Here is a 22209-nt window from a genome sequence, read left to right as displayed (position 1 = left end):
CCAATATCGTGTGTTTGTTTGTTTGATAAGTTTGTTTGATTCGATTGTTTGATCCGACTGGGCCAACATATTGTATTTGCAAATGAATGTCGTAATATATGTGAAAATAGATTTTCGTTATGGCCATGTGCTAGTTAGGGCTATATGTAAGTTTGGCAAGACTCGAGTTAACGCCATACATAAGTCAGGTCAATATAAAGTTTTGTCATACGCAAGTTTATACGAAAGTTATGGCATACACAAGTTTATACGAAGCCATTCGGATATTTTTTGCTAAAGTCAGGTAACATAAGGAATGCAAAAGTTTAATAAAATGAGCCGTGTAAAATAAAACAAGGCATATCAAAGTCTAAGATGTATGCGACATATGTTGCATACAAAAATCAGCTTCATGGAAAGATTAGGCGAAAATCATTCGTACACAAAAGCTATCATTCAGATATTTAAGTTCATCCAAATTAAAAAATAAATATTTTCATCAAGCGTGTATACAAAATTGAATAAATTTCCAAACTGATATCAAGTATGCATATATGTTAATTCATATTAAAAATAATAAACTCGACTTATTAGTTATTAGCTTAAGGAAGTCATCAGTTCTTTCTTTTTGGGCCAGACAAAGAACAATTGAGTCCATGCAAAATTAATTTCGATGCACGTTTTAGTTTCAAATCACACGTCGTTACTCACATGCGAAATTTCCAGTGGAAAGCTTCATATGTAAAGTGAAATGGAAAATTCTCAAATGAGTCATTTTTTAGAGAGAAAATGGAAAATAAACCCCTATTTTTCAATGTTCCTAAAATAGACCAAAAAATTGGATCGAGGCGACATCTTGGGTAACGTTCCAACGGATTCAAAAAGATTTGTATCTTGTATGCTCCGTTCAAATTTAAAGTGAATCCCGTCTTTCCTGTTCAAATTTTAAGTTAATCCCGTCTTGAAATTAAAATATAGATTTCTAGAAAATGTGACAAATCTTTATGTGTGAGATTTGAGATCTGGTCTACTTTGTTTCCATTTTACGGGTCAGATAAGCAAAAATAAAGTCATTATTTTGGGTCGTCTGTAAAAATTATTAGTATGTTCGACCATAAAAAAGTTTAGTTAAAGTTATGGACAAATAATTTGCCACGCCACATCTGACTTCAATTAAACTCCAGTTTGTCAATTACTTTGTTCATGAAGGCTGAAGAAAATATGAGTTTGTAAATCATTTAACAAATAAATAAATGAATTTATATGTACTCCATTCTACTTATCCAAATAAGGTAATAAACTATGCATTTATCATTTATCTTGAGATGGAATAAACTAAAGGGTATTTGGAAACAGAAGTTGAAAAGTGAGGCATCCAAATTAAATAAAACAAAACATACGGATTGTAAACTTATGTCTACTGTATATAATGGAGAAGTTAAGGACCTCTTAATTTTTAAAAGGTATAAGATTTGTTGTTAATTGTATAACACACAATGCATAAAAAACCGAATTATATCTTCTAATATATTATATTTAGAAAAAAACCGAATTTACCGTTGTGACGCGCTTATTTTTGTCAACGTGTTTGTATAAAAAAATTTCAACAACTATGTGTAGTCTATAATGTACAAGTTAATAAAGCATTAATGTACAAACAAATGATGCAATTATAAACCTATAACATGTTACACATACAACCCATGTTCTCTTTTTACTATACCTCAAATATAAAATTACAAAACAAGTCCTTCCAATTATACCACCATTCAAACTACAAGATTTAGTGTCTTAACTTAATAATTATACGTCATTAATCCTTATAACAAATAAACCACATAATGATTGTGAATTGGTTTTGTTTATTTTTCATTTTTAGCATGACATTTAATGCAATTATTATAATATGTTTAAATAAAAGTTTGAAACAAATTATTGACTTTATTATTGCATTATCAAAATTATCAACATAAAATTTTTTTTCTTTTTCGTAATTAAGTACATCCTTTGAACCTATAATATGTTTTAACATCAAGTGAAACTAATTTTCATTAGATCATATAAAGAAATATTAGCATTAATCTTATATAAGTTTGTACTATTGTAAACATGTTAAGCTTCTATCAAGGAACTGAACTGAACTCGAACATGGCTCAAGTTTGTTTGAGACGAGTTTTAACTCAAGTTCAAACATAAAAAAATAAGCTCAAACTTGGAGATATTAAGAAAAGCGAGCTCTAAATATATAACGTGCCACTTTATTATAGTTACTTAAAACTATGTTATAAATGCATGCCACTTATATTAAGTTTTAAGTTTTACTTTGTATGCTGATCTTTAACAAACATAAAATGAGAAGTTATGTTGACAAAATGAGTTAGAAAAACATCTAAAAACAACGTTGAAAAATTAACAGTAAAAGTCATATAACAACTTTTAACACATATAATCACTATAAGATCACATGTTACATAAATTTACGTTAAACTACATCTTATTCTCATATGTAATGGTCATAAGGGAAAAAAGAAACATTTGTGAAGTAAGTAGCCATAACGTAGTGTGCAATTTATGTAGAGTTAATGGTTATACTAAGTCATATAACATAAGAGAGTGAAGTGTCTCACTTAAATCTGTTTAAAAAGGTAGCCTATCAAATCCACTTTAGCTAGCTCGAATTGTATCATAGCCAAATTGAAGTTCTAAGGTTTTTTTTTATTGAAGTTATAAGGGTTTTTTTTAAAAAAAAAAATTCATTGAAATTTTTTTTTTTTTGAACTACAAATTCGTTTTAACTTAATTGACTACTATGAGCCCAACTATCTATGATTTGTTATGGATTCCGTTGTGATGTTCATAGGTTATTATATAAATAAAGAGAGATGAAAATTGAATGATGAAGGAGGTAAAAGTTAAAATTTTGTTAAATACTTAAATAACCAAAAATGCTTCTAATAAATGTGTTATCCCAATATAAATATGCCATTCCTTTAACACCAAAACTAAAATTACTAAAATAATATTATCTTTATTTAAGTTGATTTTTTAATTTGTTTGAAAATATTGCATTATACATGGTTTGAATCATTTACTTTATATTTCACATATTAAACACCTTACCACTCAATCAAAGTGGGAATGACTATTTTAACTTGAAATATTTGCGCTCGATGATATTTGATTTTTCAAATAGGACAACTTTTTTTAAGTGTTTGTAAATTTACATATCTATATTATATATCATGCAGGAGTGGTGGAGCACTTAAAACTTTTTTATATGACAACCATGTAATGCTTATGAAATATATAGGGGAAGGTTCATGTACATTTTGATCTTAACATGAGTACGTAAGAAATAATGCCAATTTATTTAAAAATGCGAACGTAAGAAACAATACCAACTATAATACCAATCTACATAAACAATAACTTATAATAACAAAGAAAAGAACCTAAAAACTACAACAAAAGAATCAAAATCAATAACAAAATAATAACAGCATATACCAACAAATACTTATAACAGCAAAAGAAAACATCTAATAATAACAACAAAATATAAATAAGCAAATACTTATAACGTCTCATAATCGAAAATTAGCAAATACGAACAAAAAATAGCAGCAAACACCTATAAAAATAAACCTAATCATAACAACAAATTGTTTCTCACCGTTTTCATGTTAATAATAACATGTATTTGATCATGTTTCTAAATATATATGCCACATTCATACTATTAACTTAAAATCTTTAATAACTAATAAACAAATAATATTATGAGCAGTTGTAACATATTACACGAATAACAAAACTAACAAAAGTACAATACAATATATCACGAGATGATTGATAAATCAACATAAACGAGTATAGCGTTGCAAATTGCTGACGCCGCAGCATCGCGCGGGCACTCGACTAGTCTAAATAAAACAGTTACTTTAAACCGTGATAGTCTCACCGACCAACAGATATCCAAAATGCATATTTATATTTTCAATCGCTGATTTGTGGGATCAATAGCAAATCGATGAAATCATGTTAATTTAAATGGCAATTTTATTTAATTAACAAGTCATTATGTTATTGATTATCAAGTACATCAATCTTAAGTCATCGTTTAACTTGAATGGAAATCACGGTGACGGTTTTCTTCATATTTGATTCATTCTCGAAACATACGGATTTGAAGTTTCAAGATTTGCAACTTGATTCAGCGAATGAATAATCTAATTCACTGATTGAATTGATATAATCAACATTTCTGATACCACATGTTTATTATATCTTAAACATAGATCAAAACAAAGAACTTTATTCAACTAATAATACAAGTAAACATGTAAATTCATAAGACTTACTTGTGGGAAGCACGATCTTTGGAGAAGATGATGAAATCATAGTGATTCGAGTTATGATGCTTTTTAGTGATGGATAATTGAGAGAGTAAAGTTCATTAGCGTTTATTAGAGTTTTATAGTGCCGATGATCACTAATGATGATCGGTTATAAAACTCATTGCATTCTATTCATTAAAGATATCTAAAGGGAAATCATAAAACCCCTTAAACTTATCACAATTACTTTCATCATGTAAATGTTGGGACTTGTAGTTATCGTCATATTGGTAAACTTAATTCAAATGAATAACAAGGCCACATTAACATATTATTTCCAAGATTATATGAATGTTTCTTCTTGTTTTCCTCTTCTACTTTGTTGACATTAATGTTTTTCTTTTGTTTTTTGTTTAAACATCAATTATGTTACTTCTACACTACTATAACATCACTATATACAGATTGCATCATCTTGCAAGTTTGAACTAATTGCATCCTCTTGTAGGTTTGAAAATGCACTCTCCATCTAAAAAGCAAGCATCTTTAAGTGGGCTAGGCAGCGGGCCCCACATTTAGGAATGAGCTCGATACTGAACCCGCATCAATCTTGAAAATCCCGATCCTCATTTCCCGAAAACTTGGTACTGTGCCAGTACAAGTACTGAAAGTGCTCGGTTCGGTACCGGTACCATACCTCTGCCATTTACTCGTCCCTACGCACAATAGCCTTTAATGTCACATCTGCCTGTTAAACTAGTTCAGTTAACTATCATAAGTAATAGATTTATTGTGAAATGAAAAATAGTATGTGGCATTAGATATTTGACATTTAAACTTTTTTACGCTCATAACTCATCTATTCAGTATTTTGCAAAAGATTTTGAAACAGCCTAAAATTAATTATCAAGGTCACTCACTTTACAAAATAATAGTAAAATCAAGGATGCTGCTAAACGTATTTTTCCTTTATTTTTACTAAACGTGTTTCCTACTTCAAGTATAACAATATTACGATTTAAACATTTTTGTTTTTAGTTTTTTTTATTTTTATTTTGATCTTTTGTATCAATATTTTAAAAGGGAATATCTCATAGAATAGTAATTAACTTTCAAAAGTGTTATAATTATGTCATTCATGCATATATTTCTCAAATCGGGTCATTAAATCTTCAAATTAAGTCTCACCGATTTTTTTGTGCGTCAAGAAAAAAAATTGAGGATAATATTTGGGGGTCGGAATTTGCAATATATGTAATTATATTTAAAAAAAATTAAAAACGTTAATTATTTTAAAATTCAAAAATAAAAGATAAATTCCACGTCGCCACTCAACGTCAACATAAAAAAAAGATAAAAAGATTTCCTATGTGAAACAAAAAATAAAAACGTTAAAAAAACATGTTAAAACCTATAATTTAATAAAATATGAAAGTTGAGTGACTTAATTGAAACAATTTTTAAAGTTGAGTGACCTAATTGAAACACTTTTGACACTTAGTTACTATTCTATAAAATTGCTCATTTTAAAAGAAATCTTTAGTTTCCTATATCTGTAAAGAAAGTTTTTTTTCTTTTATTATTATATATTATGAATCGTTTTTTTTCTATTTTTTTAATACCTTCTTTCTTCAAATTTTATTTTAAACAAAAATCCAAGATAAATATGATAAAATAACATAAAGGTTACACGGTGAGACTAAAGTAGATGAAGCTAAATGTGTTCTCGAATGCTTATATTGTAAGCCCGTTGTTTTCACCCGAACTCAACAAGCGTACACAACCGGAATAGACCTAGCTCGTAAACATGTCTAAACTGTATACCCGAACCTAAGATTCCTCATAACCCAACCCGGTTTCACTATTTCAGTTTAGTAATTAGATGGGTTCGTGTCAATTTAGGTTAACCTGATTAACCTAAAGAAGTTATGATTTCGAATCTTGGTTTCTTTTTCTAGGTATATATCTTTACCTATTATGAGTGTCAAACAAGAATCATAACAAATATACAACATGCTTTGTTTCTTCTACATCCAGCAATACGAGTTCAAAGTTCCAATCAACTTGTGCAATCTAGTTTCCACGTTTGTATGTTTGATAAATATTAAATTGAAGTTATTTAATTTTATAAATGAGTACAACTTATGCACATTCCAAAATCAAACAACCCAGTTAGAGTTGTTCGCTTTCTGCCGAATTAATATTAAATCTTACGTTCCTTGGTAACACCCGTTCATAGGAAGCCGACTCACAAGTCGGTGAAATTGATGTTACTTGTTAACAAAGTTATATTATCCTGAGCAAGAGAAAGAGAGACAAATTACGTGTAACCAATTATCACCGAACATTACGGAAAAAATACCTTTTTGGCAAACAAGCAATATTATCAAAGGACTAGTTTTAATCAGAGGGGCTTGCCCCAATGGCCAGAAACATGATGGATGACTCGGATTTCCCAGGTTCGAATCCTGATTCTGACCGGATTCAGTGGCGAAGCTTGAACTGAGGCACTGGGGGGGGATCAAATTTTCGGCCGAAAAAGGCTAAACTTAGACTACGTATAAAATTTTCGGCCGAAAACGGGTAAATTTACACTAATGCGTGAAAAAACAGGGGGGCGGGGCCACCTCGGGCCTCAATGAAGCTTCGCCCTTGACCGGATTTTCCAAAGCATTAAAACCTGTCGTGTCTTCGAGCGGGGTGAGCAACTGGGTTTTACCGGGATCGCCAAGCCAAACTCGAATGCCAACGTGAATCCCGATCATGTCAACATAGTTGGCCTGAGTGGGGTGGTGGGGCGCGACATGGTCGCGTAATGAAATAAATTAATGGTGAAAGTCACCGATCGAAAAATTTAAGGACTAGTTTTGTAATTCACTCACAAGTCAAAACCAATTACTTGGCCGTGGCCAAAACGACTTCCTTTCGTAGAAGCCACAATGTGGGACCCACCAAAAACAAGAGAAACGTGTGAAGGTCACGTAACCTCACAAGCTGTATGTTATTCTTTTTCCTTTCCCACCAATCATATCACGCCACGTCATATATCTCCCAATTCCGATTTACCCTTTTAAAGTCTGTTGTAAGCGGCAAATGGAAACGGTTTTATTATTATTATTATTATTATTATTATTATTATTATTATTATTATTATTAATTTTGTTTCTCAAAATAATAATAATAATAACAATAGCTTTATATAGTTTCCAGCGAATCAATCAATCAATTGGCGATACATCCTCTCAGGTATGTATGATCCCATCGGAATTGATCTTCGTGTTTAATTTTAGTTTTAATTATGATGATTGAATGCTTGATTGTTATTTTGTAATTGTTTGATTAGATTGGCGTTGTTTAATGGTTAATTGATGAGGAGTTTTGGTGTATGTAATGAACCTAGGGTTTTACGATTGTGTGATTGGTTATATATATATAGATTGTTCATGATGCCGTGTTGTGGTTTTATATTGTTGTTAGGGTTTTAGCAGTATTTATGATTTGGATCTTTGTTGTATTGTGAATTTTGGTTGAAGAATATTATTATTGTTATTATTATTATTATTATTATTATTATTATTATTATTATTATTATTTGGTTGAAGAATATTGGAGATTTTTGATCATTTTAATTGTGGAATTTTGGTTGTTTTGATTGCAATTATTATACCTAGTATGTATGAAATTGTTTATGATAGTGTGGATGAAGAATCTTCGGTTTCGGTATTTGTTTTTTGTAAAAGATAGTTTGAAACAAGATTCCAAAGGAATTGATTTCTGTTATTGAATCCAGTTAAATGGATCCTTTCCGTTTATTGTTTCCTAAAAGATTCTTGTAGTTAAATTACATAAACTGTTTTGTTTTTTATTAATAAATATACATTTTTGCTGATCTTGAACGGTAACTTCCAAAAATTTGCTGGCTTAAAGTTTGGGCCTATGTGAATTGTTTTGATGCATGAAATTATCTGCATGGTTTATGTTTACGGGCATGTTAGCAAGCTTTTCAAACTGTTATTTTTAAGCTTATTTCAGATGTTATTGTAATATGTAGCTGTACCCCTTAATCTTGGTTTTGGTCTCTGATAAACGTGAAATGTTAACAACAGTTACAGAACATATGATCCTGCTTTTGGTGATTACATGAATGCGTGTCTGCTCTTTTCAGTTATCTGTTCAATCTGTTAATTCTACTTTATCCGCGCATGCAAATATGCAGTTCTTAAAAATAGGATAAATGAATGAAAAGGCAAGGTATGCATTTAATTATTTTGCAGTTTTAGTCTCGGTTCAAGGTCTAATCCAAAGTTAATTGTTTGGAGGAACAGTTTGGATTTGGAAGGTTTCAGATTAAGTAACAAGAAAGCAAAATATGTGAATTTTAATTTTAGGCAATTCAACTATACAAGTAGTTAGGAATGATATAGTTCCTTATTTGACGTTAGTATTACAGAAGTTCGAGATTTGTGAGTATTTTAGTTATAGGATGATAGCTGGTTAACTGAAGCATTTGAAAGTCAAACAAACTTAAACGAACGCTATTTACTATTTGATATAATTCTAAACGACTTCTTTCTTCTATTACAGTTTGACTGCATGATCTTCATGATTTCAAGAAGCATTGCTGTATCCACTGTTTCCTGTGAATCGGGAAACAAGAGCAACTTCCCTTTCTGGATTCTGATTTGCCTATTCTCAAGAATCCTCGGGACCTCACTTTTGCACTCGACCCTTTTGTCTCTCGTGAACCGCCCATCATCAATTTAGAAATCGCAAATCAATTATCTTCACCTTTGGACAATGGTTGCTTCTCAGTGTTTGCAAACAACCGCAAACACTACAGTGAAAACTGTCAGCAACCAACTGCTTCTTTCAATGGGTCCACCTGATGCTCTTTCTGTGGATCATGTTGACTTAGAGTTTGACTTCTCCGACGTGTTTGGCGTGGCCCCACCTCAAGTATCATCTGCAATTAATAATACAAATGACTTGGTCTATGATGAGCCGGAAGTTATTTGCAGCCGGTCCCATTCATTGGTGGGCCCTACAACTTTTGCCAGTCAGTCCATGAAGCTTAGCAAACTCACTTTACATGAGACTGAATATGATCTTGTTGATGTTGATAATGATGATGATGGGAATTTACTGAAAAACTTTAATAATATTAGCGTTGGACTTGAAGATTTTGAAGTTTTGAAAGTGGTTGGTCAAGGTGCATTTGCAAAAGTTTATCAAGTGAAAAAGAATGGTTCATCAGAGATTTTTGCAATGAAGGTCATGCGTAAAGATAGGATTTTTGAGAAAGATCATGCTGAATATATGAAAGCGGAAAGAGATATTTTGACAAAAATAAACCAACCTTTTATCGTGCAGCTCAAATACTCGTTCCAGGTAATGATTACATCACTTGTAAAGTTTCTGGGGGTATATGTGTCTTTTTGCTCTGAAAGTAGGCCTGTAAACGAACCGAATGTTTAGTGAATAGCTCGTCTGTTCGGCGGGAAGTCCGTTTATTTAACAAACAAACGAACATGAACACATGTCTCGTTCGTTAGTTTATGTTTGTTTAAGTTCGTCGGTTTACATTCGTTAATATATTTATTTAATTTTTTCTGACCTATTACAACTTAGTCTAGTTCTAATAACCTTTTGGACCCAACACATTGTTCTTCACATTATATTTAACTGATTTTAGCTTAGTTATGTTCGTTCATCTATTTTCAATTATATCGTGAACCCTTCGTTTACACTGTTTACAAACGAACATGAGCACATTCATTTTTCTTAATGAACTCGTAAAAGAAACCTTGTTTGTTTACTTGTTTGTGTTCAGTAAAAGTTATACGAAAGAACTAACATGAACATGCTTCGTTTGTGTTCGTTCGGTTCATTTACAGTAAAGGTTCTAATGGTCCAATTTTCTAATGCCCTTTTTTTCTGGTTTATATGTATACAGACCAAATATAGATTATTCCTTGTTCTTGATTTTGTAAACGGGGGCCACCTTTTCTTTCAACTCTATCGACAAGGCTTGTTCAGGTATTTTTCACCTTTAAGAAAACTTTTGTTTCATGACGTTGCATAAATAATAAAGGATTAAACATTGTTTTCTGTCTACAGGGAGGACTTGGCCCGATTTTACACTGCAGAGATCGTATCTGCTGTTTCGCATCTCCATGATAATGGTATAATGCACAGGGACTTGAAACCTGAAAATATTCTTCTTGATGCAGAGGGACATGTAAGATCATCTTCCTGTTTAATATAACATTCTTACTTTGTGCTTTGAGTTTTAATATACTATATATGTTTATTTCAGGTTATGTTGACTGATTTCGGTGTAGCAAAGGAATTTGACGAGAGTACTCGATCAAATTCCATGTGCGGAACATTAGAGTACATGTCACCTGAAATCGTACAAGGGCGGGGCCATGATAAAGCTGCTGATTGGTGGAGTGTTGGAATATTAATGTATGAAATGCTCACAGGGAAGGTTGGTTTTCTTTAATTAAGTTAAAATATTTTTTTGTAATTTTCCTCTTTGTTATTGTTCTGATTTTCGTTGTGTCTGCAGCCTCCATTTAGAGGTGGAAACCGACAGAAAATTCAACAAAAGATAGTTAAGGATAAGATTAAGCTTCCAACCTTCTTGTCAAGTGAAGCACACTCTTTGTTGAAAGGGGTAATATACTTTTTCATGTACAATAGTTTTTATATATCCGTTTTTGATGGTACACTGAATATAAAGTTACCCTTAACATAAAAAAATGAAAATAAAAGCAGTAAACTATATGCCTACGCCTTGGAATGGATGGTTAGTTTTTTAAGTTAAGTGGGTGTGAAATGACTAAAATGCCCTAATGTTTAAAATAAATGTAAAAATAGCATATTAAATGGCCCACTTTTTATAAGTTTAAAACAAAAAATAAAATGATGTTGTGGTGTAACTAGAAAAATTAGCGCCCATCCATTCCGAGGGCCATACTTGTTACGCTTTCGAAACAGCAAGGCAAACCCCCAAGTAATTAACTGGTGAATATATGTTGTGTCAAGACTTTGTCACATAATTCCTTCATAAGACTCTTGTACCAGGTTGAAACTTAATGATTGCGGTGTTTTTTTTTTTGTGATTGTTTAGTTGCTACAAAAGGAATCGAGCAGGCGTTTAGGCAGTGGAGCTGGTGGAAGCAATGAGATAAAAAACCACATTTGGTTTAAATCAATCAACTGGCAAAAATTAGAGAGTCGGGAAATAAAGCCGTGTTTTATTCCACAAGTTGCTGGTAAGCAATGCATCGCAAATTTTGAAGAGTGCTGGACCAATTTGCCTGCGGTGCTTGATTCTCCGGCTGCTAGCCCTAAATGTATTGAGAATCCGTTCAAGGGGTTCACGTATGTAAGGCCTGCACGACACATGAATGAATGACGGTTTGGGATTTGGTTTAAGAAATAAGTTGATGTTTGGTTGGTAGTTATGTTGTTTCAGGTTTACAAAAACCTGATTCAAATGCAATTGGAAGTGAACATGATTATGTACTCTTGAATAAAAATGTTCTAAATATTTGTTTACTGTAACCTGTGAATGTTTATGTTGAATACGTGTCTGGTAAATTTTTAATAAAATATGTTTTTTTGGAATACCGTTCGTTGGTAATCCGTGGATAAGTTAGAGGGGAAAAAATAACTTTAGACTATTCGTCATAAATTAAAGGTGAAAAAAAATGTTTTTTTTTTAAATTAGCGACAGATTTTCCTTCTATAACATCAGTAGACGTCGTTGCTAAATTCCGTTGGTAATCTGTCGATAAGACGTTTTATTAATTTATTTTTAAAGATTTTGCGAGCTTCGTTGGTAAATTACTAACGGATTTTTTACTCGGTAAAATTCAGTTTTATAGTAGTGAAAAACCAATATGTTTGACCTTTCAAAAAAAAAGATGAAAAAAGAAAAAGTACAATCGTAATACTGAAACGCTTTTATAAGTCCATTCCTAACATAACACTAATAGAACTCGGATTTCATGTAGTAGTCTTTGGGGTATGGTCCTCTTGACGTGAATTGTATATAATAATTAATAAGTTTGTCGACGCATTCAGGTGGTTGGTCATCAAACTTCTTATTTGCTTTTAGTTTGTTTTACATTTTCAAATTCGTGTCGGTTCGTTACAGAAAAATGCGCGCGGGGGGGGGGGGGGTATCGTTGATACCGTCAAATGATTTCGGTTAAATTCGCGTCAGCTGGCTGTCGCAACCCAAGATTTTTTTTCCCGTGACTTATTTTTAGTCAATCGATTATGGACAAATCCGCGTCAGGTCAAGGCCACAATGCACGTATACTTTTGGTTTCGCCATGGTCTTTTTATGTAAAAATGTTAATTTGTTGTATTTTAAGTGTGGACGAATTAACTTATTACTTTAATTTCGGTGTTGGAACCTGATACCAACCGAACCCGTGTCGGTTCACCACCACAACACATGGTTTTCTATGTACGATTTAGTCTCGGCAACGTCAATTCCGACTGAATTAACGTTAGTTCGCAAACGAAATGTGTGGGGTTTTATTATAATTTTTTTTATCCCTTTATTCAATAATCAACAAATTCGTATCAGTTCGCAACTGCAACACGCATATTTTTTTTAGTTCGGCACATTTTTTTTAATTTATAAATATGTTCAATTGTTGTATATTTAAGAGTTGACAAATTTATGGTTTGCTTTAATTTTTGGGTCGCAACCGAAGTGCCATCGGTTCGTAACCGCAACACGTGTTTTTTTTTTTTGCTAATTTGTTGTGTTTTTGCGTTAACAATTTTTTTTTGGGGGGGGGGGGGGGGTAATTACTGGTTTTGTAACCCGGCACCGATCGAATTCACCTCGACTCGCATACACATTGCACGACTTGATAAGTTGTACGAGTACGACTGTCAATAACATAAAGATGAAATTTAAGCTTGAACTCGTTCAAATAAAACTCGAATATAGTCATTATCTATACTACATTTAGAATTGGGAGCCAAAAAATTAACTTTCATTTGTATTATTTGTTATCATTAAATTTGGAGTCAAAAATTAACTTACCATTTGTTTTATTTTTTTTATCACTAAATGAAACCACTAACGGTTATTCTAACTTTTCTATAATAACAGTCACAACCCTCTACACCGGTAATCATAACCGTCGCCTCCCCTTTTAACACACCTATATAAACATGCACCAGAGCAAACAGATCGAATAACATACAGAAACTGGAAGTCGATTCGGCGACGAACTATCCACCCTGGTGACATATTCTTCTGCAACAACACCATCACGACCAACACATTCACGACCGGTGACGAATTTACACATTTCTGTTAGTACATTGTCTTATAGGTCAAGATTTATCAATTGCAGATCATAATGGTTTTATGGTTGTGAATGAAAAATAAATAATCTATCATGAGTAACCGAAATAACCCAAATAATTCAATGGAACTAATTACCGAACCCAAACCAGTTTTGTGTTTTTCCGAAATCTGAATTTCCGGTGGCGTGTCGCTTTTGAATATATAGATGTCGTCTCTAAAACCTTTCAGATTTATAAATCTGAATTTCCGGTGGTGTCTCAGTTTTGCACATGAATTTTCAGTGGCATAGTTTTTATGTATATCTATCTAAGCAAGGTGAATCAATATATTTATTATATATATATACAATTATGAACTTTTGTACGCATCACAAGTTGTTCTTTGGGCATCATTGGTTTTCACTTTTCATCAGTTCATAATGCAACCCACCACTGTTCTCTATCTTCCCATTTTGTGCACTACCTACGAACGATTGTTGCCACCGCAACCGTCACACCACACCACCTAAATCATCTAACCCATCTGTACGAAACCACGTTTTTAATCAGCTCTTCTCTATACAACTAAGTGATCTTCCAATTTCAGATTCAATCGCTCTATAAAATTGGGAAAATTGTGATTGTGTGTTCAATTTATGATAGGTGTAGCTGCACAAATAAAACACTATGATGAAATTAAAAAAATTATCATTACATGTATTTAATTTAATTGTATGGTCATGTTGAAATTCATAGGTGTAGTTGTATAACTATAAAAATTGTCATTATGGGTGTTTAGTTTAATTGTAAGGTTATGGTCAAATTGACAGGTGTTGCTGCATAACTGGATGATGACAAAGGATTATCCCAAACGGTGGCGGATATTAAGGATGCAAATAATTGATGAGTCTTGCATTTTGCTACGCGACAAGGGCAGATTGAGGTCTGCAAGTATTACCAGAGGTGGAGGAATTGAAACTTGATGTTAGTACTTAATTTTAAAAGATAGGATGGTAATTCACTAATTTATATTTTTGTTTGCAAAATGTGACACAATATAGTAAAGTATTATAGTTATTGAAATATATGAATTGTTTAAGGTGAGACACCTCTTATTCATGCGACAAGACAAGCCACAAGGGCATATTTCCACTGCTAAATATATCATTGAACATGGTGCTAATTCCTCGTTATCAAGTGAGTTAGGCGCTACAGCTTTGCATCATGTTGCTGGAATACGTAAGTGCTTTTAGAGTTAATTATCATCTTTTTTAATTCATCGTATATAGCCTGATGTATGTGCTTAAATTGAGAACTTATAGAGTTTATTGGAGATATGGATTAAAACTAACCTTATTTGGTGAATCGAATCAACTGATTCCAAGGTGAGAGTGAAACGGAGGAATTAAAATCTCATAAATGGTGTTGTTGGAGTTCTTGCTGAGGTACTTAATCTCATGTTGTTCTTTATGTTTCTAAGCACATATATGTTGCTCCATTTCAGACCTAAGTTTACCATTTTGAATAATCTATTTTTCAACATAAACAGCCTAGGTTTGAATTTAATTTAGGCCGTTCAATTTAAGTGATTTTTGTTTCACTGATGCTTTGTTAATGCACATTATCTGGGGATTATTTAGCTGGTATGTATTAGCATGTTAGTTGCTTTAAATTAAAACATGAAACACAATTTTAGGGTCTTCAGTAAATCTGTATATGCACAATGTTTGAATAAATTTGGGACTATGATCAAGTTATATTTTTTGCACTTTTGCAGGTTTTTGTTTTGCCGATTATTGTGTCTACTTCAGTTACAGCTATGGCGGCTGGCGGCACTGAGCCATGCTTTGTAGATTGGTTTTATTTTGGTTTCGCTCTTATTTCATTCCAACTTAATGAATACTTTTCTCAAAGGTAAGGTAAGTATTCGAGTTTTAAATTTACCTGTTAATATAGTGTATTTTTAAATTTAAAATGAACGTACAATGTAGCAACCATTTTGCTTTACTGAGACTCAGGTTGACATTAAAATTACATTATTTGTTATTTCATTTAAGCCAATGTTGCAACCTTTTTAAGTTGTAGCCATTTGGGTTTCTGCTTGATAATAATATTTTGCACCTTTATTGCTATCACATGAGATGGGTTTACGTTTGTTAGTCTGTTCTCTGTCAATGTGGTTTTGTACAAGAAAATGGGGATTCCAAATAGTAAATTCTTCATAATTAACCCTAAGGTACTTCTTTTCCTAGTTGACTATTTTGGTTTGACCTATCGGAAAACTAGAACATGTATATGGGTAGTTTGGTCAAATTTTTTAGAGTTACTTTTTTTTTAATTTAGTTTTGATTTTAAATTTCAGGGTGAGGTGGCGATTAGTCGTCGTGGCGGCGGGATCGAAATTGTAGTTTATATATTTACATTTACAAGTGAAGTTGTGCATTGTCTCTTATACCATGTGTTTTTTATGTTTGTTACCTTGCTTACATCATGAAGGCTGTCCGCGTTATTGACGGCTGTCACTGATCTTTCTACGTGTCTATTTTTTGTTTAGCCCACAATTGACCTTCATATCACATATTACTCTTCCTTGTTTGTTGTGTGTAATTCCCAAAGATGAGTGTGGATTTATATAACAATATGAAGCATTGTTTTTGTTTTAATTAATTATTGGATGGCCATATGTAGGTATTATTAAAAGCCTCATGTTGTGTAATTAAGACTTTAATATCGTTCATTGTGGTAGGTTTTGATCACATGATGATTACTTAATTCCTATAAGTGTTTCATGACAAACAGTATTTTTGACAGCTTTTCTATCTCGATCTATATAATTACACAAAAAAGATTACATTTTCTCTCTTATGGTAAAGTTAAAATACAAAGGACAATAAAAAAGAGAAGGGTGAGAAGGAATCCAGTCCATTGATCTTAGATTTGAATGTCTGAGATTAATTTAATAAATAAAAATTGATGGAAAAGGCGTGAATGTAATTACATACTTTTGTTGACTTTCTCTCTCCACATGCAAGACACATGTCAATTCCTTCATCATTTTAAAGTGTCCATAACTTTTTCATACGATATTTTTTTAAAAAAAATTCACCATAATAATAAGCGTTTTTTTATCTTTAATATGAGTATCATATTGTTATATAAAAATAAAAAAAAATTAATGGGTTTTTTAATTGTGTTTTATTCATTGTGTCTTTTAGTTGAGTTTTCATATGAATTGTATTATAGATTTTGATCATTATATTTTTAAATTGGTACTCATATTAAAGACAAAAATTAAAACAAAGATTACGTCATTGTGGTGTTTTGTTCGTCATTAACTTTTAGTCATTGTGTAATATGTTCATTGTCTTTTATTCGGATTGACATATGACAAATTCATTTAATTTGAGAAAAATAGTATTGCGTTCATTGTATATTACGTTCAAGTCATTGTGCAATATGTTTGTTTCCATTGTGTTTTACGTTTCAAGTAATTGTGTTATATATATTCACCATTGTGTCTTACGTTTTATGTCATTGTGTTATACGTATTCACCATTGTGTCTTATGTTTTAGGTCATTGTGTTATAGGTATTCACCATTGTGTTTTACGTTTCAAGTTATTGTGTAACATGTATTAATCATTGTGTTTTATGTATTGGATAATTTTTAGTTATTTTATCATTAATTTAACATATTATTATTACACAACGGTGTTATTAGTATTTAAAAAAACCATAATGATGATTTGAAAGACATAATGAAGAAAAACGACACAATGATAAGTGAAAAGACATAATGGTGTGCGAAAAGACATAATGGTGTGCGAAAAGACACAAGGATAAGCGAAAAAGACACAATGGTGTGCGAAAAGTCACAATGACGAAAAAAGACACAATGATAAGCGAAAAGACACAATGGTGTGCGAAAAGGCATAATGACGAAAAAAGACACAATGGTGTGCGAAAAGACACAATGACGTGATTTTTGTTTTAAAATTTATATAACAAAATCATACTCATATTAAAGATAAAAAAAAACGCTTGTTATTATGATGATTTTTTAAAAAAAAAAAAATTATCATACGAAAAAGTTATAAACGTTCTAAAATGATGGAGGTATTAACATGTGCCTTGCATGTGGAGAGAGAAAATACGTACAATGACCTCTATACCTTTTTTCTTTTGTCCTCCACTTGACACATGTCAATTATTTATGGCTTTTCATACTTCTCATTTTTGTTACCATTTGTAGAATAACTTAACCATTCTCTCTTATATCCTATTAAATAATATATTTTTTTTCATCTTTATCAATACGTTTTCTCTCTTCTCCACTCATAACCACATATAAATATATTAAAAAATAAATAGAGGATAAACAGTGATCCTCTAAATTTACTCAAAATTTCATCATCTCTTTTAAAAATTTTGTCTCCTCCTTTCACAACCACTTACAATCCTCTAAAATTTTTTAGAGAAGCTGCTGAGATTGCTCTAAGGGATATTATCACGCATGAAAACAGTCGATGTGTGTCGAAATAATATAATCTTCATGACAACTTAATGTCAAGGTTTCATGGTTGGTGATTATATTCTTATGTTTATGTTTTGTTTGCATGTGTCTATGAGTAAAAATGAACAAACCGGTTACATACCAAATCGGTTCAGGTTAAAAACTGGTCCGGGTAGATGCATGGTCATAACCATTTTGGAAAAACCAGATCAGGTTTCAAACTAGTATGGAGGCAAGAATGTTGAGAATTTCTGATTGAGCTTTAATACGTTTAATCAATTTATAACGATTGATCTAAGGATCTAGTTATGTGATATGTGTAGGTGAATAGCTAATAGATTAATGAACGAAGTAGAAGCTACATATATTGTTTCCTCTTCCGTGTTTGTTATGTGTAATTCACAAAGATGAGTGTGTATTTATAACAATACCAATATTAATATAATATACAGGGAATATTTATTTTATATAGCAGATGATTAAAACAAAACTCACTTTTAGAAAAAGAACTAGAGAACTAATAAATAAATATTTATTTTTAATTTAATTAGAAAAATATTTCTTAATTTTGTTTTCAATTACTGTATTATAAACTGTATAATTATCTAATAGCTAAGTAGTTCATACACGAACCGTCCATATTTTGTAGATATCTATATGAGCAGGATGAATTATAGGGGTTAGGATAAAACAGAAAGTTGTATGAAGTTTAAGAAATAAACTTTACAAACTATAGACATGAAGCGATGAGAGTTTCAAGTTAAGTTCTTTTTTTCCTTTTCTTTTCTGTATCTTAAACATGTGTCCATGTGCTAGACTGCTAGGTACATGTGTTTATATTATCTAGAATTCGATTTTTTTTTGTTATGTTATAGGTTTAAGATAAAGAGTGCCATTAATAAATGAAAATTTTGGCATGTCACTCTTTAAAATAGTTCTGTGCACGTGCTTTTATTGCTAACTATAAGGTAGTGTTTGATATGAGGTAATAAAGCATGGAATGGAATCCATTTAGGGAGAATGAAAATATGATTGTTTGGTTGAAGATTAGAAAGAAATCAGTTATTACTAAATGGAATGACATTCCTTCTAAAACCCTTGATTTTTTTCCTTCTCCAACCCATGTATTTTTTTCATTTCATTCCTATTTTCCTTAACTTACCACTTTTACCCTTCTATTTTTCCCTCTTCATTCACTAACCTGGACAAATAATTAAATTTAATAATTAATCATTTTTGTTCTATTATAATTAAAATCATTCTACGAACCTTTACATTGTCCATATAATTAAAATCACTTTCGTACCAAATGGAATACCATGCCGTTTACATATATTAGTTAGTGATATTTGGATGATTTTTAAATTTATTTAGTGAGAAACTTTCACTGACTTTAAATTTTTATTAGTTAAAAATATTTTATTTTTCATAATAAAGATTCATTAAGAACTTTAAATTTAATTACGTAATGTTGTGAAAATTTTCATTTCTTTCCTTTTTTTTCTTATGCAAGGACATTTTATGTCATTTTGAATGTATTGTATTCTATTTTTATAGGTTAACCAAACAATACAATGAAATGGTAATGATCAATTTTATTTTATTTCATTGTCCATTCCATTCCATCGATCATTTCATTCTCTCACTCATTCCATTACCACATACCAAACAGACTCTAATAGTTTTGTCATAATAAAGACATTATTTTTTATTTATGTACTTTTGGACGGCCATATGTAGGTATTATTAAAAGCCCTTTCAAGTTTCATGTTGTGTAATTAAGACTTTAATATCGTTCATTGTGGTAGGTTTTGACCACATGATGATTACTTAATTTCTAAAACTGTTTCATGACTAATAGCATTTTTGGCAGTTTTTCTATATAGATTTTTATAATTACATTAAAAATAATATATTTTCTCTTTTATATACTATTAAATATTATTTTTTTACATTTTTATCATAAATTTTTTAATCTCCTTCACTCAAAATCACTTTCAAATATATTAAACAATAAATAAAGGATAACAATGTTCCTTCAAATTTACTAAAAATTTACTCATGTCTTTAAAATTTAATGTATCCTCCACTCACAACCACTTATAATCCTCTAAAATTTTTAGAGATTTCTCTCACAATTTTTTAGAGGCGCGGCTGAGAATGCTTTAAGGGATATCATCACGCATGGAAATAATGAGATTGTTCCACTCTACATAATCGATGTGTGTTGAAATAATATATTCTTCATTACATTTTAATGTCAAAGTTTCGTGGTTGGTGATTATTTCTTATGTTTGTGCTTTGTTTGCATGTGTCTATGATTAAAAATCTACAAACCGGTTAAATACCAAATCGGTTCTGGTTAAAACTGGTCCGGGTTGATGCATAGTCATAACCGGTTTGGAGAAACCGAATCGGGTTTCAAACCAGTATGGAGGCAAGAATGTTGAGCTCGATCAAACCGGCGGACTTGGGAACAAAAAAACTCGTTAACTATTTTATTTTATTTACTTTTGCATGTTTTTTTTCAAATCAGGTCGGGTCTAAACCAGGTTGAGGAAAATATATCAAGAACGGATGAATCAGAAGACGAAGACTGGGTCTTGAACTTAGTGGTGGAGTCAAGATATTTTTCCTTTGGGTTTAGGATTTTTCGGTGCTCGATTTTTTCAGGCGTCAAAGATTCCGGGCCCTGATGGGTCGGGTCGTCATTCTTCCAAATAAATAAAACGCAATATCAACAAAAGTACGTCATTGTTTTCGGTCCTGAAACGAGGAAGAAGGAGTCGATAGTCTAGACCTAGTTAATAAAAAATAAATTGATTAGTCGTTGTTTTCGGCCTTTTTTTAACTGGGTTGCGCTTATTAACTCATTCTATTAATTTAGGGCTTTTTTATAATCTATATGTCATATATGGGTAATTATTGACCCATTTATAATGTTTGTCACTAAATTTTATAGTTTTTTAATAACTTTATATTTTATAAAAGAATATTCAAAGAACATTTTTTGAATAATTTTTCCATAATCACCGGGTTTGAATACTTCTTTTGCATGGGGACTTGAAACCTGAAAATATTCTTCTTGATGCAGAGGGACATGTAAGATCATCTTTTTGTTTAATATTGTTGGACTTAATTTCCATCCTCGAGTTAATGAGGCGGGTTGGGTGGACTCGATCCTATGATGAGTTGGTGTCTTATTTATCGAGTTGAGCACGTGACTTGGTTTACATGAAATAAATTACTCGGTGAACAAGTCGAGCCAATGACTTGGACAACAAGAAATTTATTTATAAATTATTGTTTAAATATGTTTTTACTAATTAGTATTTGAGTATAATAAGGAGTTTGTATTTTAGTCTAGTTAGGTTTTCATGTTTAAACTAGTATATATACCCGAGCTTGTGGGTTATATTATTGTGAGAAGAGATTTGAGTATTGTAATTTTCGAGCTAATGAGAATTACAAAAATCGAGCTTATGATCTAAATTTTTATTTTTGTGTTTATCGATCCTGATCACCAAACTTCAAATATAACATTCTTATTTTGTGCTTTGAGTTTTAATATACTATATATGTTTATTTCAGGTTATGTTGACTGATTTCGGTGTAGCAAAGGAATTTGACGAGAGTACTCGATCAAATTCCATATGTGGAACATTAGAGTACATGTCACCTGAAATTGTAGAAGGGCGGGGTCATGATAAAGCTGCTGATTGGTGGAGTGTTGGAATATTATTTTAGCAATTTAACGATTTGTATAACAAATTCTCATTTCACCACTTATACATATTTTTTCTACATCTTGTGGTTTGCATAGAACAAGGTAAAAAATTCTTATGATATCTACATATATATATATAACGTTTGAAAGATTTCCACTCGTGTGTAACACGGGTCAGTATCCTAGTGATGAAATAAAACATAACCACCAATGGGGTTGATGACCCATTAGCAAGAAAAAACCTTTAAAACACCAATGAGTTAGGATTTGAGAGAACTTGTGTTCAAGTCTCTCATATATCATAAATTCGTTATTTAAAATAAATAAATA

At 31.3% G+C, this 22209-nt stretch overlaps 1 protein-coding gene across 1 annotated transcript; it reads left to right on the top strand.

The window, feature by feature from the left end:
• Window positions 1-7456: 7456 nt before the first annotated feature.
• On the top strand, window positions 7457-11822 carry LOC143542731 (serine/threonine-protein kinase AtPK2/AtPK19-like). Its single transcript, XM_077035256.1, has 7 exons — window positions 7457-7562; window positions 8901-9704; window positions 10270-10352; window positions 10434-10554; window positions 10633-10806; window positions 10888-10995; window positions 11452-11822. Exons 2-7 carry the CDS (start codon window positions 9114-9116, stop codon window positions 11737-11739), a joined length of 1365 nt encoding a protein of 454 aa, XP_076891371.1. The 5' UTR covers window positions 7457-7562; window positions 8901-9113; the 3' UTR covers window positions 11740-11822.
• Window positions 11823-22209: the final 10387 nt, after the last annotated feature.

Source organism: Bidens hawaiensis, unplaced genomic scaffold, assembly GCF_021521415.1.
Source record: "Bidens hawaiensis isolate Kalapana, Puna unplaced genomic scaffold, B.hawaiensis_p1.1 tig00012954_1, whole genome shotgun sequence".
Classification (NCBI taxonomy): Eukaryota; Viridiplantae; Streptophyta; class Magnoliopsida; order Asterales; family Asteraceae; genus Bidens; species Bidens hawaiensis.
This window is presented reverse-complemented; position numbering and strand designations above follow the sequence as displayed.